This window comes from Ascaphus truei, chromosome 10, assembly GCF_040206685.1.
Source record: "Ascaphus truei isolate aAscTru1 chromosome 10, aAscTru1.hap1, whole genome shotgun sequence".
Lineage (NCBI taxonomy): Eukaryota > Metazoa > Chordata > Amphibia > Anura > Ascaphidae > Ascaphus > Ascaphus truei.
Window position 1 is genome coordinate 24894000 of NC_134492.1, and position 26285 is coordinate 24920284.

The following is a 26285-nucleotide window of genomic DNA, read 5'->3' on the forward strand; positions in this document are numbered from 1 at the left end:
ACGTTCTGCATTGCTTTTATTGACTGTTTTTCCATTTAAAAGCTAAATGTAAATCACAGAACAATAGGTCGTGGATTTCCGTGCCACCAAGAACCTCCACACTTTGGAAACTCTTCCGTGCTGGAGAGGTCAGCAACGCATCGAGGAGCAAACACATGCTTAAAGACAAGTGGCAAGAATACGCAGAGCAGACCTCAAAATGCAATACCACACATAGTAGTGTGTGTGTTTGTGTGTGTATGTATGTATTTGGGGGAGTAGTTGTGTGTATGCGTATATTTGGGGGGTATTAGTATGTGTATATTTGGGGGGGGGTAGTAGTGAGTGTATGTGTATATTTGGAGCGGAGTAGTTGTGTGTATGTGTGTATTTGGGGGGTATTAGTATGTTTATATTTGGGGGGGTAGTAGTGTGTGTATGTGTATTTGGGAGGGTAGTAATCTGTATGTGTGTATTTGCAGGGGTATTGTGTGTATGTGTGTATTTCGGGGGTAGTGTGTGTATGTGTGTGTATTTGGGGGATAGTAGTGTGTGCATGTGTGTATTTGGGGGAGTAGTGTGTGTGCATATATTGGGGGGGTAATGTGTATGTATTTGGGGGAGTCGTGTGTGTATGTGTGTATTTCGGGGGGGAGTGTGTATTTGGGGGAGTAGTGTGTGTGTATTTGGGGTGTAGTGTGTGTGCATATTTTGGGGGAGTAGTGTGTATTTAGGGGGAGGATGTGTATGTATGTATTGTGAATTAGAAAATGACAAACTGTTTTACACAGAAAAAACAATGAAAAAAAACAAAATAAAAGGACTTATTATTGTGAGATGCATTTTATTCCCCCACATATTTTTTATTTTCCCTAATTCTGATTGAAGTAAGTTTGTCGTATGTTAATGCTTATACAGCATATACCTATTAGTGTATTAGTGTGTGTACAGTATATGCATGTGTTTGTGGGGGCGTAATATTCATGCATGTGTTGCAGCTCTCGGTATATTTTGGACAAATAATTTTTTTATAGAATGTCTCTTCTTCCTGGAAGGGTTGCAGACCCTGCACCCTGTACCTGTTACTACTGTAGAGCATGAGGAGGTGGGCGTGTCAGGCAGCTGGATCCTGATTGGGGACACTCTCCAGCTGCTGGAAATAAAAGGTAATGTGAGATGGGCACAGGCAGCCACATGATGGCAGGTACAGCAGAGAAGGTGTTAGGCAGCACCTGGATGCCTGGGTATATATATCACTACCTGCACCTGGCTGCTGTGCTCTGTCTGGTACTTGCCGTGTTGAAAGCGGGTCAGCTTTATATTTCAAGGAAGAAGCAGGTGAAAATATTCAGGCAGTTTCCAGGTTCCCCCTGTCACTGGCTGTATGGGAATGTGCATGAGGTAAGTGACCGTCCAGAACAAATAAGCACTGGGGGTGAGCGCAAATAACCCCTTCACTGCCAAAAGGAGCAGCAATGCATTGCAAAGGGATTCGAGGCAGGAAAGTGTCTGGGGAATAGAGCAATCCGGTGTCTCTCATGATCACTAAGGCTGCGCTTATAGTGCCGACGACGTTGACGCGACGTCGCGGCAAAACAAATGCATTGCCGCCATCGCGTGCGCTTATAGTAAGCGCAACGCGACTGAGCAACGGCTTGGTCGCGATCGCTGGAAGTCATCTCAATTGTATTTTCCAGCGACCGCAGCCTGACGTCGCCGGCACTATAAGCGCGGCCTAGCGTGAGCCCCCCAAAATGACACGTTTTCAGCCATACCCTTTTAAGGCATGTAACTAATTGGTGAGCAACCTTGCGTCTGGTTTTGGCTGGTTAGGTGCAGGCAAGCTCTGGTCTGGACCACTACAGATAGGTGGTGGTCTTGGGATATATCCCTAACAGTGGCTTTGCCCATCACAGGACTAGTGCAGATTTGTTCAAATCCTTCAAGACTTTGTCTGTTTCCTACTTTAAACGTGTGTGTTACTATAACTTATAATATTGTTTATTTTGTGCCCAGGACATATTTTAAAAACAAGTTGTAACTCCCAATAAAAAAAAATATATATATATACAGTACACACTATTCCTGCTAAAATATTTGATAAATAATATAAAATTCTAATTGAAGATACACAAAATCGCACTATGTAGACAAACATCTCATAGACTTCTTTATAAGTGTAGCCATGCATAATAATGACTGCATACATCTTCTCTGTTAGCAGTAAGTCCTGGTACACACAGGCCTGCCCACAGTAGTAATGGAGGTTTTCCCTCACCCCCTAGTGTGGTGCCCTGTGTAAGGATGGGAGTGGCTGTATACTCTGAGTCCCTGGATAGTGACCTCAGAGATGCGCCTGCCCCCTGGAGTATAAAGGGCACAACACTGACAGTTAGTGTTGTGGTTCGAGGGAGAGAGTAACCTGACGATACCGTTATTGAAGGAACACTTTTGTGACCCTAGTGCAGTAACTAGCGGGAACATAGTGATAATTCCAGTGTGTTAACGCCACGCTGTGTCCAGGGACCTGGCACAGTGGTGATCTCCCTAGGAGAAAGGGAATCCCACTTCATGATTGGAGGGCGTACCTGGCAAAGGGACATCACGCAGAGATGTGCGGCTAGAGCTGGCAGCTGCATGGGGCAGTCTGCTACATCCCTGTATTCAATAAAGATGTCCTTGAGAAAAAGAACCCCACTGTGTGAGTGTGAGATTACTCAACAGTGGATGGCACCAAGAAGGAGTTCCTCACCAGGACCATCTCCCTGCGGAAGCACAGATCCTGATGAGGTGGAGGCGCTGCACATGATGTAAGTTGGACTCGTACCCACTACCTCAGCTACCTGTCCTGATGACATCCCCTAATAACACCCAGCGGGAGACTCAAGAGTCCTGTTACTTGCAGGTGCACCACCACACACGCCTTGTAATGGGGGGACTGGTTAGACTACACGGGCCAATATGAGATTGGGTGGGTCAGGCCAGAGGGAGCACCCGTTACAATTGGAGGCGCTGCTGAGAGACCTGTCAACAGGACAGGCTTTTGCTAGGCACACAGTAGGAATTAAGGAAAGTGTCTGCTGCCACTTTGTGCTTGAGGGACGGAGCCAGGGGTAGTCAGGGAGGTGCCGGACATGCATGCCGCAAAGACGCCTTGGGATCCGTTAGGGGTTAGTGAGTCTGGAGCCGGGGGCTATTGCTGTTCTAGTCGCCTTGAGGTAGCGCTAGCGGGGGACGCCTGAAGGGGTAAACTGGTAACTGAGAGCAGGAATTCTGGAAGGGTCCGCACTAGGCTAGCCAAAAGTAGGTCGACGCCCAAAGTGCTGCATGGAAGAGCCAGAGTACTCTAGTCTCCATTCCAGATCACTTACCAAGGAGCACAGACTGGAGGAACGTGTTACGGTAGACACAGGAAGGGTGAGCCTAGCCTGAGGTAGTGCAAACACGAGTCAGATCTATGTTAGGTACACAAGGTGGTGCACAAGGCATGTTTATTGTACAGATGTGGTAGCTGCCCCGCAGAGCGGAGCTCCACGTACAGAGAATCGGTGTTCAACGATCACGAGAGACCTGTCGGAATGGAGGATCTGTACAGAACAGAAGGTCCAGGATGGCGGGGAGAGAGAACCACGAGAATGGAGGATCTGCATAGAGCAGAAGGTCCAGGATTGCGGTCAGACGAAGAACAAGCTACAGAAGAGACTTTTGTGAGTTTGTTATGGAATGGCGTGAAAGCCGTGGCTGCGCCGTGTTTGTCCTGCATATGTTCTCGGGAAGATACCCCTGAGAATAGTGAGGACGAAAGTCTTACGAGATGGGAGGAACGAAATGGACTTTGTTATACCCCAATTAACAGACAGCCAGACGTTGCCTTCAGTGAGAGAAAAGACAGTGAAAGAAAAGACAATGCTTACCAAGATGGCGGTTCCCGCGTTCCCGGGACACCGCGTGGGCATGCTGCAAAAGGTCTTGCAACTTTGCAGTCTGCTAGATGTTGGCCAGGATTGGCGCCAACGCGAAAACTCCACCCCGATGGGGAGTTTGGCGCGAAAGCTGGAGCCGCGCCCTCATGGACTATGACTCACTCCGCACCTGTGCTGGGTCAGCCTACAAGTCTACGAGACATCCCCCTAGTTTCAACCAGGGGGAGTGGTTTGCGGTCTCACCGGATGTCGCAAGAGGAAATGGGAGGAAGGGTGACTATATCAGCCCATGCCTTTCAGTTGCGAAGAGCCATTGATCAGTACCGACCTCTGAGCAGAGTACCTCCGCTGATAAAAATGGCTGAAGCTGTTGCTAAAGTGGACCAAGGTCCTGTGATTTCCACGCACCCTTATTCGGCTCCAGGAGGCTTCCTGGTGATCCGGGTGGAGGGTGTAGAGACTGTGGCGTGTCTGTGCCTGCAGTGCAGACTGCCGGGCGGAGCCGTGGGCAGCGAAGCCCGATGCCCCCACTGTGGACTGCAGTACATGTGGCCCATGACCACATTCGTACCTGTACAATCTACGGGGATGACCGGGAATGTACCGGTGGCGATAGAAGAACAGCCGGGAGCTCTCTGGAACAAGAGTGCCAGTCCCGCAGAGTCGGAGCCAACATTGGTGCTTCCGATAGCGAAACTCAGCCATCGGAGAGGTGATCACCGAGGAGCCCATCGCCGGTCTCCTACTGGGATGCCTCGGCCGAACTGCAAACTGGAATCCTCGGATGAGGAGTGTGCAAGGCTGGCGGGTAAGGCAGTCATCAGACGGGACTGTCATACCATTGGTACGCCATGGAGGGATGAAATTCCTCGTGGTGTGGAGACGCGGAATCGAATGTCTCCCGTACCGCGACCATCCGATCGCCGGAGTCCCACTGCCGTGGTGACTAGTGGATCGGACGGAGGCAGATCTACACCTACCCTGCACGGGACTAAGACACGGTGTCTGTCGCAGGCCCAGGAGGTGGAAGATCCAACGGAGCGAGTCCAGAGCCAGACTGGATCGCGTGGCAGAATGGCGTTGGAGGAGATCCTTGTGGAGGAAGAGATTCCGCTTGGGAATCCACCGCAAGATGGCGTCGCAGCACGTGCGTGTGCGGAAGTGGTGCCGGAGGACCAGGGAGGCCCCGAGTGGGAGATGGTGCCGCCTCTGCGATCGAGCAGCGGGAAGCGATCCCCTATTATCCAAGGGAATGGGCGGTTGAACGGAAAGCCCAGGAGTCCCAAGGTTGAAGACAAAGATGGACTTTGTGGCGATGCTAAGGCAGGTACCGCTGAGGAGCAGGTCGAAACCCTGTCCGTGCCTACTGGTCGGTCCCGTCCCCAAACCCCGTCCACACCCAAGGTTAGTCCTAAGGCCCTAGCTAAAACCCTTGTACCCGTCCCTATCCTATTTGGATCTAGTTCCAGTTTAGGGTTGTCCGGGGAGTCACGGGGTTCTTTTGATGATCGGACTGGGAGCCTGGACTTGGGTACGTCGGATGATGGGTCGGAGGGAGGAGGGAACATGTCCCGACAGGTGTCGAGTGATTGTCCTAGCGGGATGAGTATTACTGTTAGGAATACCTCTCACCGTAAGGGAGTTAATACCAGATCTGAGGGTACATCTGGGGTGTCTTCTGGTGGGCCTGATGAGGAGTCACTGGAGGAAAATGCAGATTCTAGCTCCGAGGAACGGAAGGAGACTAGGTGGTGGGCCCCCTTATACGAGGGGTATGCCTCGTGGCTTGACCGCACCCGCTTTATTTTAGAGAGGGAGGGGGTGGTTGATCACTGGTGGGCTGCCGGGGATTTTGATGATGAATCCTACCTTAGGGCTCTAAGGGTACGATGGGACCGTATACAGGCAGGCCTAATTATTCCTAAGGGGTCCGCAGGGTTAGATGATCCGGTGGAGACACATGAGCCCCTATCATGGGTGTTACCCGGGACGGCTGGTCGAACCAGTTTAACTAGGGCTTGCAGAGCTGAGCGAGCTATCCTTGCCAAGTACAGGAAGTCCCATGGGCTTGATTACCCCTATGTCCCTGAACCTCTAATGACAGAGATAGAGGAGAATAGGGAGAGATGGCTCAAGACTGATATTCAGTACTATATCATTGAGAGAGGGGGAGCCATAAAAGGGATACAGGCCGAGCAGAGGGTAGCTCAACTGATGCGGGTCTGGAAGATAGGGCGCAGTGTATATAAGCACAAGGTGATGTACTGTAATGAGAGAGGAGTACCACGGGAATACAGCGTGACTGTGCATGATGCCGCGGGGCGAGAGGTGAAGAAGCCAGATCCTCGGCATTACTATTGAGTGTCCAATAGAGTGGTCTGTTGTTTCTTTTGCGCTCCCTGCTGGTCAGTGAGTGTACTGAGCGTTCATTATTATGTTCATGTAATGATGTTTGCTGTGTTATTTGTGTGTTCTTTTGCAGTGTTTCCTGGCGCAAGGTACACCAAATTTAGGTCCCAGCCGGGACGGTGGGTATTCACCAGGGGGAGTATGTAGCCATGCATAATAATGACTGCATACATCTTCTCTGTTAGCAGTAAGTCCTGGTACACACAGGCCTGCCCACAGTAGTAATGGAGGTTTTCCCTCACCCCCTAGTGTGGTGCCCTGTGTAAGGATGGGAGTGGCTGTATACTCTGAGTCCCTGGATAGTGACCTCAGAGATGCGCCTGCCCCCTGGAGTATAAAGGGCACAACACTGACAGTTAGTGTTGTGGTTCGAGGGAGAGAGTAACCTGACGATACCGTTATTGAAGGAACACTTTTGTGACCCTAGTGCAGTAACTAGCGGGAACATAGTGATAATTCCAGTGTGTTAACGCCACGCTGTGTCCAGGGACCTGGCACAGTGGTGATCTCCCTAGGAGAAAGGGAATCCCACTTCATGATTGGAGGGCGTACCTGGCAAAGGGACATCACGCAGAGATGTGCGGCTAGAGCTGGCAGCTGCATGGGGCAGTCTGCTACATCCCTGTATTCAATAAAGATGTCCTTGAGAAAAAGAACCCCACTGTGTGAGTGTGAGATTACTCAACAGTGGATGGCACCAAGAAGGAGTTCCTCACCAGGACCATCTCCCTGCGGAAGCACAGATCCTGATGAGGTGGAGGCGCTGCACATGATGTAAGTTGGACTCGTACCCACTACCTCAGCTACCTGTCCTGATGACATCCCCTAATAACACCCAGCGGGAGACTCAAGAGTCCTGTTACTTGCAGGTGCACCACCACACACGCCTTGTAATGGGGGGACTGGTTAGACTACACGGGCCAATATGAGATTGGGTGGGTCAGGCCAGAGGGAGCACCCGTTACATAAGCATAAATGGCAATACAACTCCAGACAGTGGATTTAGCTAGATTACAGCCTGCCAGATCCAGGTGATCCAATTCCACATCCGTTGCATTTTCAGTTTCTTCCCGAATTTTCAGTTTGTGCAAAACAGCTCAAAACGAGACCGGGACCAATGTACTCATTTTATCATTTTACTCCTATTGTAAAAACGGATATCTGGAAATCGTGCTCATTGGGTACTGCTGCTGTTCGCTTTATAATTACTTTCTGAACAAAGAACAGAATATATATATATATATATATATATATATATATATTCAAAAAATAAATAGATGATACCGTTCTGTGGCTAACGAAATGCTTTTATTTGTGCGAGCTTTCGAGATACACTGATCTCTTCTTCCGGCGATGTTACAATATATATATGTTTATATTACATTTTATTTTTATTTTTTAATGCTGCTTTTGTCTGTGGCAGGACTGCCCCTGTAACATGACCTTACATACCAGTAATATTATCTTCCGCATCACTAGATCTGTACTAAAGTGTAATCCATCTAATTTAATTGGCTTTGAACTGATTGTGATGTGTAATCAGTAATATTCTCTGGAGTTACATAGTTTAATATTTACATAGTAGTGAAGGTTGATAAAAGACAAACGTCCAAGTTCAACCGATGTCTAATTTAGACGACAGATACTTTATCCTATATTTGTATGTACAATATTTTGATCCAGAGGAAGGCAAATAAAAACCCCAGTGACACATTATCCAATGATGTTTCATTCCTGACTCCAAATAATGCAATCAGATTTCTTCCTGGATCATCCTTCCCAGGTATACTTATTTGGTATAACCCTGTACACCTTTTCTTTGTAAACAGAATATTTTTTGAACATATCTATTCTATCTGCAATCACAGTCTCCATGGGTAATGAATTCCACATTGTAACTGCCCTTACTGTAAAGAACCCTTTCCTTTGTCGCTGGTGAAATCTCCTTTCCTCCTACCTTAATGGATGAGCCTGTGTTGATTTGTACTGCCATGGGATGAATCATTCTTTTGAACAGTTAAATATTGTACCTTTTTGGCAGTTCCGTCGAGATGGAAATGATTTGGACAAACTGGTGACGTGGGCAGGAAAATACACAGAGGCATTCCCCGTGTGGTTTGGAAACTTTTCTGGATTCTTGTTTCTCACTCACCCCGACTATGCCAAGACTATATTTAGCAGAGACGGTGAGATATGTACATCAGCAGCTTCATAATAATCGTTGTAAAACCTGTCATGCTCTGTATGATATTTTTAGTGTCCACTGATGTGAAATAAAATCTTTGAATTAATATCAATGTTCTGGGAGATAAAATAGGTTGGAGGGGTAGTCAATAAAGTCATGGGAGGAAAACCTTAATGCACTTCTGACTTTATTAACATTTCCAGAGATCTATTAAAATGATCCCTAACTACTTACTAAAAGTGCAGGAGTGTAGGGGAGGAGACACGGGTGTAAACAATGCCCAAAGAAGAGTATAATAGCTCTGATATGGAGGGAGGAGGTAAGAGTGGTGATTATCTCAAATCTCTGCCTCTCTGATAGTGGAGACCAAAATTGTTTAACTCGCGGCAATAAAATATGGTCTAATAGTAGGTGCCCAAAGTAAGAGTGGCTGAGCAGTCAGTGACACTTATATTATAGAATATGCAGTATTGCTATAATATCTAAGCACTGGGCCAGACAACAGCTTGGAATCTTTAGCCTCCCGTGCCTATAGGGTAGTGTACTAATGTAAGTAGTATTCAATGTCTAGTTACAAACAAGTCAATCCAGGGGTATATTTCAGCATATTAATAATATATAGTAGCCCTGCTTTGACCCTCCTCGTAAGGCAAATCTAGCCCTCTCCTCTCTCTCCCCCGAACACTTCCTGATTGTAATCACAGCATCACCCTACACGTTTCCCTCTCTAACGGAGCTTAATCAGGGGAACCCACCTGGGATCAGTGTCACCTGCTGTTTGCTAACAAGCAGAGCATTAAGACACAGACATAACGCAATTCAAATGGGAAATTTGCTAATTAATTTGTTATTATCTTTTTTCTTTCTTTAATTACACAGATCCAAAGTCTACTATGGTTTATGAATACATTGTTCCATGGATTGGTATGTGAAATGTTTTGCTTTGCATCAAATTCAAAGGCTTTCTGGCTATAAAGGGGTTGCACATAGATTATTCTTTTAACAGTATGAGGCCCTTTAAATCAGATTATCAATGTTATTTTGTTTTATATTTTCTTCATTGCCTATTTTCTTTTTTTCTTATGTAACACTCTTATTCCCCTCCTGCCCCCCCCCCCCCCCCCCCAGGCATGAGGGATAGGGTGTACAGTAAATAATAGAAAGTCCCAATTGTGTCCCTGTCCATTTTTAAGCGGGATGGAAAACCAGTCAGTACCATACTGAATAATTATTAATTTTTTTTAGCTAGCAGGTAACAAACTACAAAAGTGAAAACAGTAACCCTGCCTTTATTGGGACTAATCTTCAAAATAAACGGGTATCAGTCATCGCACCAACTAGTAAACTGGAGTTGAATCTCTATCTCATGGTGACACAAATATCGTATGGTACTGTGTTGACCCATAGAATAGACACACAAAGGTAAGGTAGAAGGGACCTTTGTGGGCCTTTAACCCCAAGTTTGCTATTGAAGTTATCCTTTCTACCTTAGTTTTGTTTGTGTTTCTCATGCTGTCTCACATTCATTGACTGATGCTGCCCGAGGCCGATGCTTCTGCTGAGCTGAAGATAATCAGACCCTAGGCACAGTTTACTTCAAGTATCCAAGGCCAATATCCACACTAAGGCCTCGGTCCCGCTGCGCTCGTTGGCGCGGGCGGCGGGTCGCGAGTTCCCCACCAGCAGGGGAATCCTCGCGAGCCGGTCCCGGTCCCCACTGGCTGCACAGCTGACTACACGCTGTAGCGCGTCAGCCGCTGGAGACACCACAGAATGGTGTTTTCTAGCTTTGACGCGTGACGTGTGTGGCTGTGAGCCAATGGGGAGGGGAGGCTGCGGGAGGAGGAGAGGCTTCGGGGAGCGGGGAGGAGTGTGGAGTGAAAGCAGGTGAGTGCCTTTCTCTGTGTGTGTGTCTGAGTGCCTGTGTGTGTGTGTATGTGTCTGAGTGCGTGAGTGCCTGTCTGTGTGTGTGTGTGCCCGAGTGCCTGCCTCTGTCTGTGTGTGTGTGTGTGTGTGTGTGTATGAGTGCGTGAGTGCCTGCCTGTGTGTGCGCGCGCGTGTGTGTATGAGTGCGTGAGTGCCTGCCTGTGTGTGTGTGTGTGTGTGTGTGCGCGTGTGTGTATGAGTGTGTGAGTGCCTGCCTGTGTGTGTGTGTGTGTGTATGAATGAGTGCCTGCGTGTGTGTGTTTAAACTTACCTTCCAGCTCCAGCCCGAGTCCGTGGAGGGAGGGGGGGGAGAGTAGCGGGTCCCTCCGCTCAAGCCACGCCCCCCCTCCCTGTCAAACCGCCCACCTCCCGCCCACCTCCTGATCAAACCTCCCACCTCCCGCCCACCTCCCGATCAAACCTCCCACCTCCCGCCCACCTCCCGCTCCGGCTCCCGCTCCCTACAGACCGCAGATCGCGGTCTGTGTATCTCAGCGCACCGCCTGTCAGCAGCGCAGGTGCGCTGACTCTGGGAGCGGGGCCTTAGCCTAAGCGTTAGGTGTGCTAAAGTTTGGCACCCTTTTGTGTACAGTACCTATGTCCAAGTGACACCTCATGCAGCACCTACAGTCTTCCCTAATGTATTTGTGTTCGACTTGTAATCTGTCCTCTTGAATACTTTTAGGAAGAGGATTATTGGTTTTATCCGGACCAAAGTGGTTCCAGCACCGCAGGCTGCTGACTCCTGGGTTTCATTATGATGTTCTGAAGCCGTATGTGAAGTTGATCTCCGATTCCACGCAAGTCATGCTGGTAATGCCTTCTCCTTCTCCTCCATTTCCATGCCTGACACACTGAGACACTGTGGCTGCCTCATGTGCTATTTTCTTTCATGGCCGGTCTCTGCATATTTTGAAGGTTCTTTGTCACTGGTTGCACCAGGGATGCGCAAACTTCCGCTGCTGTGCCCCCCCTGCCTGCTTCCCTCTCTGCTCGCACCCTCCTCCTCCCTTACCTTGTCTCAGTGTCAAATGATGCCGTGGGGTCACGTTGCTATAGCAATGCCATGGAGATGTCGCCGAAGACAAGGAAACTCAAGTTGCAGAGGCCTCACGCGATCCTCCCGGCATTTAATTTAAATGCCTTGGGGGAAGAGCGCGGGGTCTCTGCAACCGCCGCGCCCCCCCTGAAAAATCTTGCGCCCCCCCGGTTTATACTGATGCTTTCCTCACTCTAGTCTTGGTAACTTATAATATTCCAAAATTCCACTCGCAGCTGTTCTTAGGCTGCGCTTATAGTCCTGGTGACAGCACGCAGCCGCAAAGCAACTCGATGTAGGCCGTAGCGACTGCCCATAGTGGGCAGGACGGCGATGTGTGACGTCACAGCAATCAAAATAGCTGTAGTCAAAAGATTTTGAAATTTACAGAGTCCGCCGCACCACGTGACTGGCAGCAGCCAATCACATCGCCCCTTGCCGCCAGCGACATCGCACACCAGAGTGTGACTTGTCGCTGTAGCCGGTACTATAAGCGTAACCTTAGGGACACTGGGTCAGTGGGTTAGCACCAAACAGAACAATCACTTTCACCTTACCCTTTTGAAGTGAAACGTCTATGCTGGCACCTACCATATGAAAATTTCCCTTGGAGTAAATTGCATTGTTGGTGATGTGCACGCCCGGAAGTCACTGCTGGCAGAAGAGGTTGCGGGCAGAAAAGAGCCAAAACACCGGGCCAGGCGCATGTCGATTAAAAACTATCGGTCTGCATGAACCCATACTTGTCCAGGACCAACACAGACAGTTAACTTTGCTCCATATGCGCCATATTGTTGCAAACACTTGAAATATACATAAATGATAGGCATGGGCAATCCCTCTAAGGAGCAAGGTGGGGCCCTAAAAATTCAACTGTCAAAATTTCAACTAAAAAAGAGGGAACCGTTTTGTTGCCGTTTGCTGCTCTTCTGCTGTAACAAGCCACTTTTAGTTTTATTTACGTTTTTTTGTTTTCTTTTTTTATTAATTTTTTTTTATGAATTCTTTGTTGGACATGGAAATTCTTTGTAGATTTTATTTATTTATTTATTTTGTTTTTTGAGTTGCGCTGGATATACGGATTTATTAAATAGCATCACTTCTTGGCAAATGCAGTCCTGAGCTGTGAGCGAGGAGTCGTGAACTTTAAACCTTTACAGCCCCGCAGATAAAGGAGAACCATAAACATAAGATTAAAGTTGGGATTTCAGCACCAATAATGATTCTAAAGCGTGATAAGAAACCCAAATGTGTTACCATGGTTAACCACTTTGCTGCACATATGCCACCAATGCATTATTTAATTTATTAAATGTTCTACCAGGAAATGTTGCATTGAGAGTTACTAAAAAACGAGGGGTATGTCCTGGGCACAAACAGTGGTAAAACATTCAATTTACAGACAATTCATGGGCAGTTAGCGATTAATATATGATTATGGGCGTATGTAACCGTTATAGACAAGGATACAATTGTGTTAGAAGTGGTGGGATAGGCCTGCAATGTGTTGTGTTAGAAGAGGCCCTGCCCCAAAGAGCTCACAATCTATAAGGAAGGGTACGTTGAAACATGGGGTACAGGGGATGAGAGGGTTGGTGAGTTTCGGGACTGTAACATTGGCGAACAACAGATGGCTGACACCCTTTGGCGCAACGCAGATGTAGGCCTAAGGCTTTCTCAATGACTTCAGCTGTGCTCTGAAAGTCCTTTGTCCAGTGCAGGAAACGCTCCAGAGGGTGGAGCTGGCGAAACACATAGCAAGCAATCGCAGATGTTAACCCTTAGCATGCTGGTTCTGTGCAGAGGGGAGCAGCATTGCAGGCACCACTGGCAATGAAGGTGTATAGCAGGGGTTCTTAACTCCAATCCTCAAGACCCCACCTACAGGTCAGGTTTTCAAGATATCCCTGCTTCAGCACAGATTGAGCCATCTGTGCTGAAGCAGGGATATCCTGAATTGAATGAATAATGATTTTATACCCTAAAGCTCAGCGCTAAGACCATTAATTATGTGTTTACAATAAGTAAAAAATATTCTACTTATAACTAATTGAAAGCTGCCATAGAGTCCCTGCCTAACAAATAACTCACAAATTCGTTTACAGACAATATTACAAAAATGCAGTGACCCGGCGCTAACAGTGACAACAATACCCCAGTCCAATGATTAGTCCATTTAGATAGGGAAAGTTCTCTTAATGTTCCAGTTGAAAACGACGTGATGATTCAGTTTCTGGCTGTTACTTCAGAACTCCTCCTGTAGTGTAATAAACAAAGGGAGAAAGACCATTGCGCAGCCACAAGTATCAACAGACGACTCCAAAAAAGGATTTTTAGGTAATAAACTTACAAAAGTACTGTGTCAATATTCATTTGAGACAATCTGTGCTTTAACCAAATTCTTTTCCTGGTCTTCACGAGTCCCCTGTGCTGTCAATCATACGTCAGCTCACTCTTCTGTTAACTCACAGCCTTAACACTCAAGAGTGATCTCAGTGGGTTCCCAGAAAGGAAATGACATGGGAAATGATGGTGCAGATTGCTAAAAATTTAATGACAGTAAAAATAATAAAAACAGCCAAACGTTTACTCACATAAACCGTGCTGTAACAGGACAACTGACAACGTGCCGTCCGCAGCATGATATGGTAAGGGGTAATGATCCCTGGGTTGATCGCGCTCTCACTACTCTCAATACCAGAGATCCTTGCCTGACTTTGTGCAGCTCACTGACGTCACTCCCCTTTCCTTGTTACCGGATGCTTTTGCAGCTTGGGGTAGTGAACACTGAGATAGGCGTGCTCTCTTTGTTCAATCTACCGGAGACTGCCGCCTGTCACCGCGCACCTCAATGACGTCACGCGGTGGCGCCCCCTCCAATCTCCCTGCTGCCGGACGCTTGAGTCACAACTCCTCCCTCTCCAACCACGTTTCGTGACTCAAAGTGGTCACTTCATCAGTGGTGAGGGGGAGTTGCTAACTACTGGTGTATTTATACCCTAGAGGGCGATATACGCCCCCTGGGGATAATTTGCAATTAGTGCAATTAATTGAAAATACGAATGAAAATAAAATGCACCCAATTTGAACAGCACGACAATTGTCACTAGGGAAACGAGCCCTGGGATTGAGTGGCAGTTAATCAAGCAGGAATAGGTGATGCTATTTATATTCCAATTACTGAAAGGGTCATAACAATAGGATCTTTAATTCACAGATTCACAATTATGAAAGATTTTAGATTCTCCTCAACATTGACATCCCCCTCTAGAGTTTTGCTGGATTGCTCTCAAACCATCATGGTGCTGGATGGAGGTGTATAAAGACACCACATCACATGTGACCCAAATGGATTGTGTTGGGTCACCACCATCCAAAGTGGATACAAAATATCCCTCACGGACAGGCCCTAAAAATCAAAAGAAATTGCTCACAGGATTATGTTTGTGTAGATCAGCTAAAATCTCTAACAGATAAATTTATTAAGAGAGATTATAATAGGGATAGAGTAAACAAAGCCCTGCGTACTGTCAAAGATATTGATATAAACTCTCAAAAAATTAAAACAAATAAACGAGGAGAATTTATCCCGTTCATTACCAAAGTTAACAGTACTGTATGACCCCAGAAATAAAGAAAATTATTAGTAAGCATTGGGGGATTCTCCTTAGAGATCCGATATTAAAAACTTTCTTACCTAAATTTCCTCAAATTGTTTACAAACGTGCCCAAAATTTGAAGAATAAATTATCACCAAGTTGTCCCCTTAGTGGACCTAAGCATAAAAATACCATGTGGCTAGCCAATCTAAAGGGATATTTTACATGTGGTAAATGCATAGGATGTTCCTTTAGCAACAAGGGTAATAAATTCCAATCAGTTGTAACTGGTAAGAGCTATAACATTGATACATTCATCAATTGTAAAAGCAGATATTGTGTGTATTTATTAGAATGCCCCTGCGGGCTACAATACGTGGGGAGGACTGGGAGAGTGTTACAACGTAGGCTGGAAGAACATGTTTACAATATTAAAAGGGGTTTAGAGACACATAGTGTCTCTAACCACTTTAGAATCAAACATAAACAGGGCCCAAAGGGACTTAAGTGTAGGGGTATAGAGTGCCCAAAAGCTAATTGGAGAGGTGGTGACAGATTGAACTATTTATTCAAAAGGGAGACCTTTTGGATCTATACCTTTAAGACCATGTCACCCCACGGCCTGAATATAGATTTTGATCTGGCCTCCTTTTTGGCGGATTAAGTGTCCTCTTTCCCCGTTATGTTCATTTTATTTGTCACATTTTTCAATTTCCATCAAAATCCACTAACACACATTTAATTGTGAATCTGTGAATTAAAGATCCTATTGTTATGACCCTTTCACTAATTGGAATATAAATATCATCACCTATTCCTGCTTGATTAACTGCCACTCAATCCCAGGACTCGTTTCCCTAGTGACAATTGTCGTGCTGTTCAAATTGGGTGCATTTTATTTTCATTCGTATTTTCAATTAATTGCACTAATTGCAAATTATCCCCAGGGGGCGTATATCGCCCTCTAGGGTATAAATACACCAGTAGTTAGGAACTCCCCCTCACCACTGATGAAGTGACCACTTTGAGTCACGAAATGCGTTTGGAGAGGGAGGAGTTGTGACTGAAGCGTCCGGCAGCAGGGAGATTGGAGGGGGCGCCACCGCGTGATGTCATTGAGGTGCGCGGAGACAGGCGGCAGTCTCCGGTAGATTGAACAAAGAGAGCACGCCTATCTCAGTGTTCACTACCCCAAGCTGCAAAAGCATCCGGTAACAAGGAAAGGGGAGTGACGTCAGTGAGCTGCGCAAAGTCAGGTGAGGATCGCTGGTATTGAGAGTAGTGAGAGCGCGATCAACCCAGGGATCATTACCCCTTACCATATCAAGCTGCGGACGGCACGTTGTCAGTTGTCCTGTTACAGCACGGTTTATGTGAGTAAGCTTTTGGCTATTTTTATTCTTTTTACTGTCATTAAATTTTTTAGCAATCTGCACCATCATTTCCCATGTCATTTCCTTTCTGGGAACCCACTGAGATCACTCTTGAGTGTTAAGGCTGTGAGTTAACAGAAGAGTGAGCTGACATATGATTGACAGCACAGGGGACTCGTGAGTCCAGGAAAAGAAGTTGGTTAAAGCACAGATTGTCTCAAATGAATATTGACACAGTACTTTTGTAAGTTTTTTACCTAAAAATCCTTTTTTGGAGTTGTCTGTTGATACTTGTGGCTGCGCAATGGTCTTTCTCCCTTTGTTTATTACACTACAGGAGGAGTTCTGAAGTAACAGCCAGAAACTGAATCATCACGTCGTTTTCAACTGGAACATTAAGAGAACTTTCCCTATCTAAATGGACTAATCATTGGACTGGGGTATTGTTGTCACTGTTAGCGCCGGGTCACTGCATTTTTGTAATATAGGGATATCCTGAATACCTGACCTGTTGGTGGTGGTTATTGAGGACTGGAGTTGAGAGCCCCATGTGTAAAGGATTATGGTTTTATCTTTAGATACAATCGATACAGTATGAGTTTTATGGATAATATTTACAATAAACACCAGCATACTGTACATGCCAATGTGTGCCAACCGATCAGAGAAGTATGGGAGTAAAACAAGGGGACATATGTCTCTCTCTCTCTCTCTCATACTGCCTTGCACTGGGATTAGGGAACTCTTATCAGAGAGAAAGCAGAACCCCTTACACAATGGGCCATTTTCCTTGTATGTGCTGTGTCCTGATTATTTTCCTCGACGTGTGCATTTTCATCAGGATAAGTGGGAGAAGCTCATCACGAAGGACAGCACCGTGGAGCTTTTTCATCACATCGGCCTCATGTCTCTGGACAGCATCATGAAATGTGCCTTCAGTTATGAGAGTGACTGCCAGAGGTACAGGTGAGTATCAGGCTGCACGAGCTGTCCTCCTGGATACAAATACCGGGTTATGCGTCAGTGTCTTCCGGCTGCAAACCTGGAGCAACAAGATGCGTACTATTTACTAGATGGGGGGGGGGAAACCAAAATGAAAGCAGTTGGACATATTTGTTCTCCAAAACCCCTATATTTGCATCAAATTTGCAGTCAAGAGACTTCGATAAATAACCTCTTGAGATTTTTCTCCCCCAAACAGGGGCATTGGATCTGCTCTTTTCCAGATGCTAAACAAACCACATTCACAACAGTATGTGAACATAATCTGATTTCCATGTCAATGTTTGTAAGTTGTTACTTTTTGAAACCTCCACTTTGGTTACAAAGTATTACTGGCCTCTGTGGCAGATAAGATACTGATATATATAATATAAATACTTAGACAGTACTACCGTATAAAGTGCTTAGATCCTTGAAAACCAGATTGGACGTGGCCTCATTATTTTAGTGCAGGGCCGCCAACAGAAATCGTGGGGCCCAGGACAAATATATGAAGCAAGGCCACCCCCGGCGCACTGGGGGTGGGGGGGGGGGGGGGTGTCACGGTAGCTTATGACAAGATATAATGAACACCAAATATCTGGGTTGAACTGAACGAGGCTTAGATATAATAAAATATATTTATTCCTTAAATAAGGTGAACACAGCAATATAGTACAATTAACAGACAAGAAGGTAACACTTACTCAGGGTTGGGGGATGGAAAAGTATCAGCTAGCAATTCTCCAGCAATCCGGTGACATTCCAGGTGGTATCAGAAGAAGAACTAAAAACTGTAGGGTTGACACAGTTTATATACCTGTGTAACCCTATTCTTAACATTGAATACAGACTATTTGTGAACAATTATCTGTATCCAATCCCTAACGTGGAGACACAGATTAACCCATGCCCCCCAGCTAATTAGCCCATGTGTACTGGGACTCTATGGGTAGCCCCATAATTAGATTAGGGGCAACGACCAGTTTACCAAATGAAGTATCTGCATTGTTTGTAGGTATAGACATAACACTTACAAACCACTCCAGTTTGATGATTCTCCACCCTCAGGTAACAATTAGAGTGGCAGGATCTGTTGATTAGTACTTGATCTGTTGATCAGTACTTGATGTAAACAATCAGGCAGTTAATTTTTGATCAGGGTGCTTAGGTTCAATCAGCCGGCTGCCCTTCATGACCTATTAACCTAGCAGATGGAGTCTGCATTTTCAGATCAGAACCAAAATACCACATCTATACTTTAATATCTATACATATTAATAAGTTCCATCTGGTGGGCTCAGTGGGTCGAAATTTGCCCGTTTTTAATGCCTACAGTGACTCCACACATTGGCCAAATATCAACTCTCTGCGACCACCAGAAATGGAGATACAGAAATGCACTTTAAAACATTAAAATACAGGATTATAATGAAACATGGGAACAGGGGAACATACATTTTCATGACATGACAAGGTGTAAACCACCTTCCTGGACCGCAGTCCAGTTAACCCCTTGCCTCCCTGGTGAGGTCAGGGGGTGGCCATATGGGGTGCAACCCCTTTAATACCGGGCCAACCCCCTCTTCCTCTACAGGGGGTGAGGAAGATATGAGCAACTGGAGGGGGATATAAGGAGGTAACGGGAGCCTGAGGGGGAGATATAAGGATTTAATAAGCCGGGGAGGAGGTGGTATAAAGAGGGCCTGGAGGTTGTAAGGGGATCCTGGATTGGGTAAGCGGTAATGGGCCTTGGGGGGAGGAGGTGGTGTCTATGGACCTTTGGGAGCGGGGCAAGGGGGCTATGGGCCTGGGGGGGTAAGGGGGTAACTGACCTGTTGGGGGGTGGGATATAACGGAGAGCAGGAAGGCCCTGCAGAATGAGAGACTGTGGAACCCTTCCTTCATGTGGGTGTTGGCCAGCAAAGGGGAGGCCTGGGGAAGGGGAGAGCCCTTCTTACCTGTGCAGGCAATAAACTGTAGTCTGACCGGGCCCAGGATAGCAGACCCGGCTGACCTCCCCCCGAGTCGGCAGCCATAATTACAGTGTCCTTAACACGCTCCCCTGTTTTGTGGACTCTAGTTGATCTGAATATCGGAACATATCTTGTTCAGGATTAGAGTGGATGAGTATATATTTCTTTATTGTAATCACTTCTACACTTGACAAATTAGTGTCAGCACATTTACATTTAATAATTTATCACACTCAAGTTTGAGCGCCACCCTTGATCCTTTATACTGTATCCTTATGTTAATAACCTAATTGATTTCAAACCACTTCCTATCTTGTCTCTTGTCCTCCAGTGATAATGCCTACATTCAAGCAGTGTACGACCTCGCCTACCTGACAAATCTCAGGCTCCGATGCTTCCCCTACCAAAACAATGCTGTGTTCTATCTCAGTCCTCATGGATATCGTTTCAGGAAAGCCTGCAGAATAGCTCATCATCATACAGGTACCGCAGCACACAGACACGAGACTTCCAGGCACATGGGGATAAGTAGACATGCAAATTACACAGAATGAATAGTCAATCTTGGGGGGGAAAAAAACTATTTAAAAAATACTTAATATAAATTGACTCTCATGATCACTGCCAGGGTTGTTCTGCTTTCTGTTCTCTGTTCTGTAGTTAAATACAAAATAACCCTGCCGGCAAAATGAGAGGAATATTAGAAGTCAAGCCTGGTCTTACTAATATCTTGTTTTATCATACGGATTCTAGTGCTAGTTATATTTGTTCTGGGATTTGATATCCTGACGTAATCATGTGATGTGGGGATTGGGGCTTGGTCTTCCCCAAGTAACACACAATGGGTAACTAGAACTTGGTGGACAGGAATATTAAACCTATATGAACTTTAGACTTTTCTAAACTCAAAGAGTGAGTCGGGCAAGTTAATAAATGAGCGTTTTACAGATGTCCTTTATAGAATGCCATTTATATGACCTTTCTTCTTGTAACTCAGATAAGGTGATACAACAGAGGAAAGAATCTATGAAGCATGAAAAGGAACTGGAAAAGATCCAGCAGAAGAGACACCTGGACTTCTTGGATATTCTTCTGTTTGCCAAAGTTTGTTATCTGATGATAATATTAATGAGTATCTTGTCTTGCTGAATTTGAGCAGCACATTATTAGCGCCATCAGTACTGTACTCAATACATTATTTGACTCTAGGGTTTCCATAGCAAGGGAAACATTGAATGACTGTTTCCCTATTATTATAAGGTCTCAGACTTTTAGATCCAGAGACTACAATTTTATTGAATAATTCTTACTGAAGCCCATAATATATTTGTTATTGCATTGTGTGATGCCTCCATCCCATGAGTAGCAAGCAGTGAGTAAGACTTCCCATTGGAAGACATTTTCTTGGATTTACGAGTATTGCCACAGTATAAGAATATTGAACAAATATACATTTCTGTCTTACCCGGCCTGATCAGTGTTTTTATCGCACCAGGATGAGAACGGCCAGAGTTTGTCTGACGAGGACCTGCGTGCCGAGGTGGACACGTTCATGTTTGAGGGACACGATACAACAACCAGCGGGATCTCCTGGATCTTATACTGTATGGCCAAATACCCCGAGCACCAGGAGAAATGCCGGGAGGAGATCAGGGAGCTGCTGGGAGAGCGGCAGACCATGGAATGGTGAGTCTTCAGGAAACAGACATGTCCATCCATAGGGAAGACTGGAGTAACAGACTACAAAGTTACAGATTTACAATGCCCTTAGCATGCTTGTCAAGGTACCATAACGTATGTTACCAATACTCATTTCTACCTTAAAGACGTCCCCATAAAAACTCCTCTTAAAAAGACTTGCGCATTCATACTAGGGCACGAGTGGCCAACTCCAGTCCTCAAGGGCCACTGTCGGGTTTAAAAGGATATCACTGCTTCAGCACAGGTGGCTCAGTCAGACAGTCACTGATTGAGCGACCTGTGCTGAAGCAGGGACATCCTGTAAAGCTGACCTGTTGGTGGCACTTGAGGACTGCAGTTGACCACCCGTATACCAGAGCTGGGGGGTGCGGCGGTTACATAAACCCCGCGCTCTTCCCCAGGGCATTTAAATTAAATGCCGGGGGATCGCGCAAGGTCTCTATAACCAACTTGCCAGGATTCAGAAGTCTTGTTGTGCCTTGACGTCCATCGCCATGGCAACGGGTTCATGTACCGTCACTTGACGCCGGTAAAGAAGTAAGGGGGGCGCTCCCCTGTACTAGACCATTATTACAACACAAAGGTAGTTCTGCAGGTTCTGTGTCTGACATTTCATTACCGTAACTCTGTCTAGTAGATCAAACCTGATCACAATGGCTTCCTGTCCAGGTGCTCCATATATTCCCTAGGATCTATTTCTTCGCAACATCATTAGCTTATTATCCAACATCATTAACCTAATTAGTACCGGGGTGCATTTTGGGGTAGAAGTTCTTTGAGTCATGATCATCGTACTGTAGTTAATCCTTCAGTTGTTCCCCTTGACGTACTAACTCCATTTACCTTTAATCCAGACTTCCTAATGCTACCACATACATATATCTCTGTGGTGCTTTGTGATAAGTGTACATACAATCTCTCAATGCTTTGCAGCCTCGGCTGGGGCTAAAATATGTTGACATGGAAACAATATATTAAACTGCATCTTAATTTTATATGTGCAAGCTTTCAAACGTATGCATTAAATCCCTGTACTGCATTCTCTTGTTGCCAGGGAGGACCTAAGTAGGGTGCCCTACACTGCCATGTGCATCAAGGAGAGTCTGCGTATGTACCCCCCCGTACCAGGGGTCTCTCGGACTCTCAGGAAGCCGGTCACATTCTTTGATGGACGTTCTGTTCCAGCAGGTAGTAAAAACCATTGTCATTAGGTTACATGTTTCTAAAACAAGATGAGATTGTTAACCAGTTGGGAGCTGGTGTGTCTGAAACTGCCCAACATAGCTTTGCAAATAATAATAATGCATTTTCATTGCAAATTTTTTAGCATTCCCCGCACAGTGTTTTCCCCGAGAACCACATCACCTCTGCTACTATTTATCTTTTATTGATGGGAATGCTTACATGTTCCACTGTACAGCAAACATACTAAAATGTTGCAATGCAGGAGGTTCCTGTCCCGAAGGAGATTGCACTCTAGATAGAGGAAAGGGGAAAGTATTCACAGATTCCTGAAATTAACCCAAAACAATGTACTTTAGAGAACCAAAACCCAAAACACTGCAATTATTTAGAACCAAAACACCAGTCTAAGGGGCTTATGCAGAGAGGATAGATAGCGAATTTGCGCCATCTTCTGGCGAAAAAAATCTCAAAAAAACCTGTAACTCGTGAGAAAATGGTGCGATTTTTAAAAAGCGCCATAAAAGTTTTCAGAATAGTAAAAGTCGCCAAACACCTGGCGAGAACCTGAAACTCGCCATGCTAATATATCGTGCTATTCCAGAAGATCCGAAGCGCGCAAACGCGCCAATATGTGCATTAGTATGGCGAGTTTCAAGTCTCCAGGAAAAGTTGGCAAGTAGCAGTTTTTCGCCGAAATGTGTAACCAGAGGTAACGACGTTCTCTGCATAACACCTTCACTAACGGCAAATCTGTGGCTATTTTATAGCCATTTTACACTTTTTTAACGTTCCTCTCTGCATAAGCCCCTAAGCGAGCCTCGCTAGTTAAGGCTCTGTGGCTGGGATGCTCTTAATTTGATATCAGCTAAAATATGTCACAGGAGAATGAGGTATCTACTGTAGGTATTGTGTCGTTTATTTTTTCTTGAAGGATCATTGTAGAGCAGGAGTAGCCAATTCCAGTTCTTGAGAGCTACCAACAGGTCAGGTTTTCAGGATATCACCGATTGAGACACCTGTGCTGAAGCAGGGATATCCTGAGAACCTGACCTGTTGGTAGCTCTTGAGGACTGGAGTTGGCGAGCTCTGTTGCAGAGGGTTGCTGCTTTACAGGCGAGAAAAAGGCCTCCTTCTCTTTCACTGTTTGGAGTTCATAGTTAGCGTTGCAATGCTATTCGTGCGCAATATAACTTGTTACGTTTTGACCCTGAGACTCAGGATTATATTCATTCTCTAAATAATTTTGAGGAAGTAACGGGTGACGCTGATAAAAGAAAATGTCTTCCAGCTCCTTGGCATACACAGGATATTCTCAATAGGATTTTGTAGTACAATATAGCGGGACAGGCTCTGACCGACATTTTACTTATTTTAAGACTTTTTAAAATTTCTTTAAAGGGAGCATATTTTGGGGGTAAAAAAAATACTCACTTTGTTCTATTTTGACAGTTTAAAGTTTGGATCTTGCTCCCATGTCAGATAATTTGCAAACTCACGCCCTTATTGGGTTTTATAGACCAATGTAGAAGTATTTTGCTATATTTTTTTTATTTTTGTTCAATTGTGGCATATACCATTATTATAAGTCAATTTCTTCTTTTTACAGGCACCCAGATCCTGCTGAGTATTTATGCCATTCACAGAAACCCAAATGTATGGACAGATCCCGAGGTACTGCAGGAAGTGTTGGGGTTCTGTTTCCTGTTCAGAGGTTCTAATTGTTGCGTAGCTGTAAAAAAAAAAAAAAAAATGCACCAGGTTAATTAAAGGGAGAATCCTTATTATAGCAATGGGAGTCTTTTATTGAGGGGGGAGGGGAGTAATTTCTCCAGTATTTGAAGCTGTGACACTTTGTGACCTTGCTGAAGTCCCTCTAAGTTTTATTATCAAATTGCTGGCAGTGAATGTTGAACCAAGTTCTCCCACTTCATCGGCTGGGCCGCTACCAGTAGGGATCTGCCTTCCTGTAGCTGTATACCACCACAATTACCGTTCTCTAACTTGGGATTAATTTAATTAGTGAAGACTCGGCCCTCCATATTTACTCACCTTCAGCATTTTGACCTAATACGTTTTATAAAATAATGTAGTCTTATTATGTGGAATGTATATAAACCTTGTAAGTTTTAACGAAATTTATAGCTCATCTCACAGCGACAACTTGATTTTTGACCTACCCCCACCCCATCTCTGATTCCAAATTTCATTATCTTTGTGTGGTTTCCCTTCCCAAAATACTGAGTCCAAAAATACAAGGTCCCAGGGACGGTAACAAAATGGCTGCCAGTGAGTCTCCTTCAGAGGAACCTTGAACCATACAAACCCCACTGTGAGCTTCACGATCTTATACAATGTCACAAGTTCTCATGATCTCTTTGTTTCAGGTGTTTGATCCCCTGAGGTTTTCCCCGGAGAATTCCACCCTCCGACATTCTCATGCATTCCTGCCCTTTGCAGCAGGGCCCAGGTAATACTTCCTCTCTGCTGCACGCTCACTCTCCTCCATGTTTGACTTCAGATGACCAGTCTAGATTGCTGATATGTTCATTGGGTTCACCTGCTGGCCTGGTCCATTCTATCAGGATGTTTTCCTGGATGTTTGATACCCATAATAGGGGGGCATGTAGTCTTGAGGTAAATCTGGTGCAGCAATAAGCCCCTCTTGGCTTCAAAGGGGCACTCCAATGTAACTTGGAGTCACATGTCAAAGCTTTCCTACAAATCCATTGAACGGCAAGTTTAAAATAAAGATGTATGTATATAGAAAATAATAAAAAAGATCACTTGTGAGCACATTCACATGTCTTAGGCAGGTCTGCAACCCTGCCCTTCACCATTATCCCCAGGATACATTGCTTCCACTGCAGCAAGGGATTCTGGGAAATGACATGCAAATGAGCACACAATGTGTCACCTTTTGTCTGAAAAACCATTGTTACATGGAGCCCATATAAGCTAATGCTCGCTGTTTCCCATGCTGTGCTTTAAAGCTGTGTTAACAGCGAGCATTATCTTATATATTATAGACATATGTATTAAAGACCGTGACCCCAGAGGTTTTAAGCCTTGATTAATCTAGTTCAGTTTTTTTGCATCAATTCTGCAGCAGATAAACATCAAGAAGATTATTAATGTTGGGTGCAGTGCCAAACATGAGTGTTTGTTTATAAATGTTATTGTAAACTTTAAGAAAACTATACCCCAATAGATCAGTACGTATTCTAAATTTCATGGCTTTTTTGTTTTATTCGAAACGAGGCATCCTAAATATAATCTCTTAGACGTATGATTCAGTATGAAACGCCATGCTCAATGGGGCCCAAGGTGTTACCTGGCTGAGTGCTTTCATTTCACCATTATATGTTGCTTTGTTGAACTGCACTTACCAGAGGTGCAGATTTAAAATGACTTTTTAGTTATTTAAAATGGATAATTGATGATGATGATAAATGGACCCCTCAACATTCCCTGTATATCTCTTTTTAGGAACTGTATCGGGCAGAACTTCGCCATGAACGAGATGAAGGTGGCCGTGGCTTTAACACTGCACAGATTCCAGCTCACCGTGGACCCGGCAAAGACCCCCATTAAAATCCCGCAGCTGGTCCTCAAATCCAAGAACGGAATCCACGTGCGGCTCACAAAGCTTCACTGAAGAGGTTAATTACCTGGACCTCCTGCAGGAGGTCGTCAAACTTTCGCCAATTTTCATGACCAGTTTTTGTAAAAGCTGCGATCCGGGATAGTTGCGAGGGAATTAACGTGGAGCTTCCATTGACTTGCGTTGGGAGGTGTCATAACTAAGAATTGGCAAATTATGCAGCAAAATACCGTCACTCAGAATTCCGCTGAAATGTGTGGACTCGCAAAGCGTTTATTCAGTGCCATACGAAACATGGGGTAGATCCTCAGAAGTTACCTAATTAGGTAACAGACGTTAATTTTCTATCATTTAACAGGGAACCTCAAAGCTAATCATATGCATTATTAAAGTCTGTTAGCAAAATTA

General features: G+C 45.2%; 1 protein-coding gene across 1 annotated transcript; it reads left to right on the forward strand.

Annotated features, from left to right (window-relative positions):
• The first annotated feature begins 1149 nt into the window (after positions 1–1149).
• Positions 1150–26285, forward strand: LOC142503681 (cytochrome P450 4B1-like). Its single transcript, XM_075616264.1, has 12 exons — positions 1150–1380; positions 8353–8497; positions 9376–9420; positions 11108–11235; positions 17275–17399; positions 19722–19873; positions 20388–20494; positions 20886–21076; positions 22146–22279; positions 23883–23947; positions 24661–24743; positions 25763–26285. Exons 1-12 carry the CDS (start codon positions 1156–1158, stop codon positions 25929–25931), a joined length of 1569 nt encoding a protein of 522 aa, XP_075472379.1. The 5' UTR covers positions 1150–1155; the 3' UTR covers positions 25932–26285.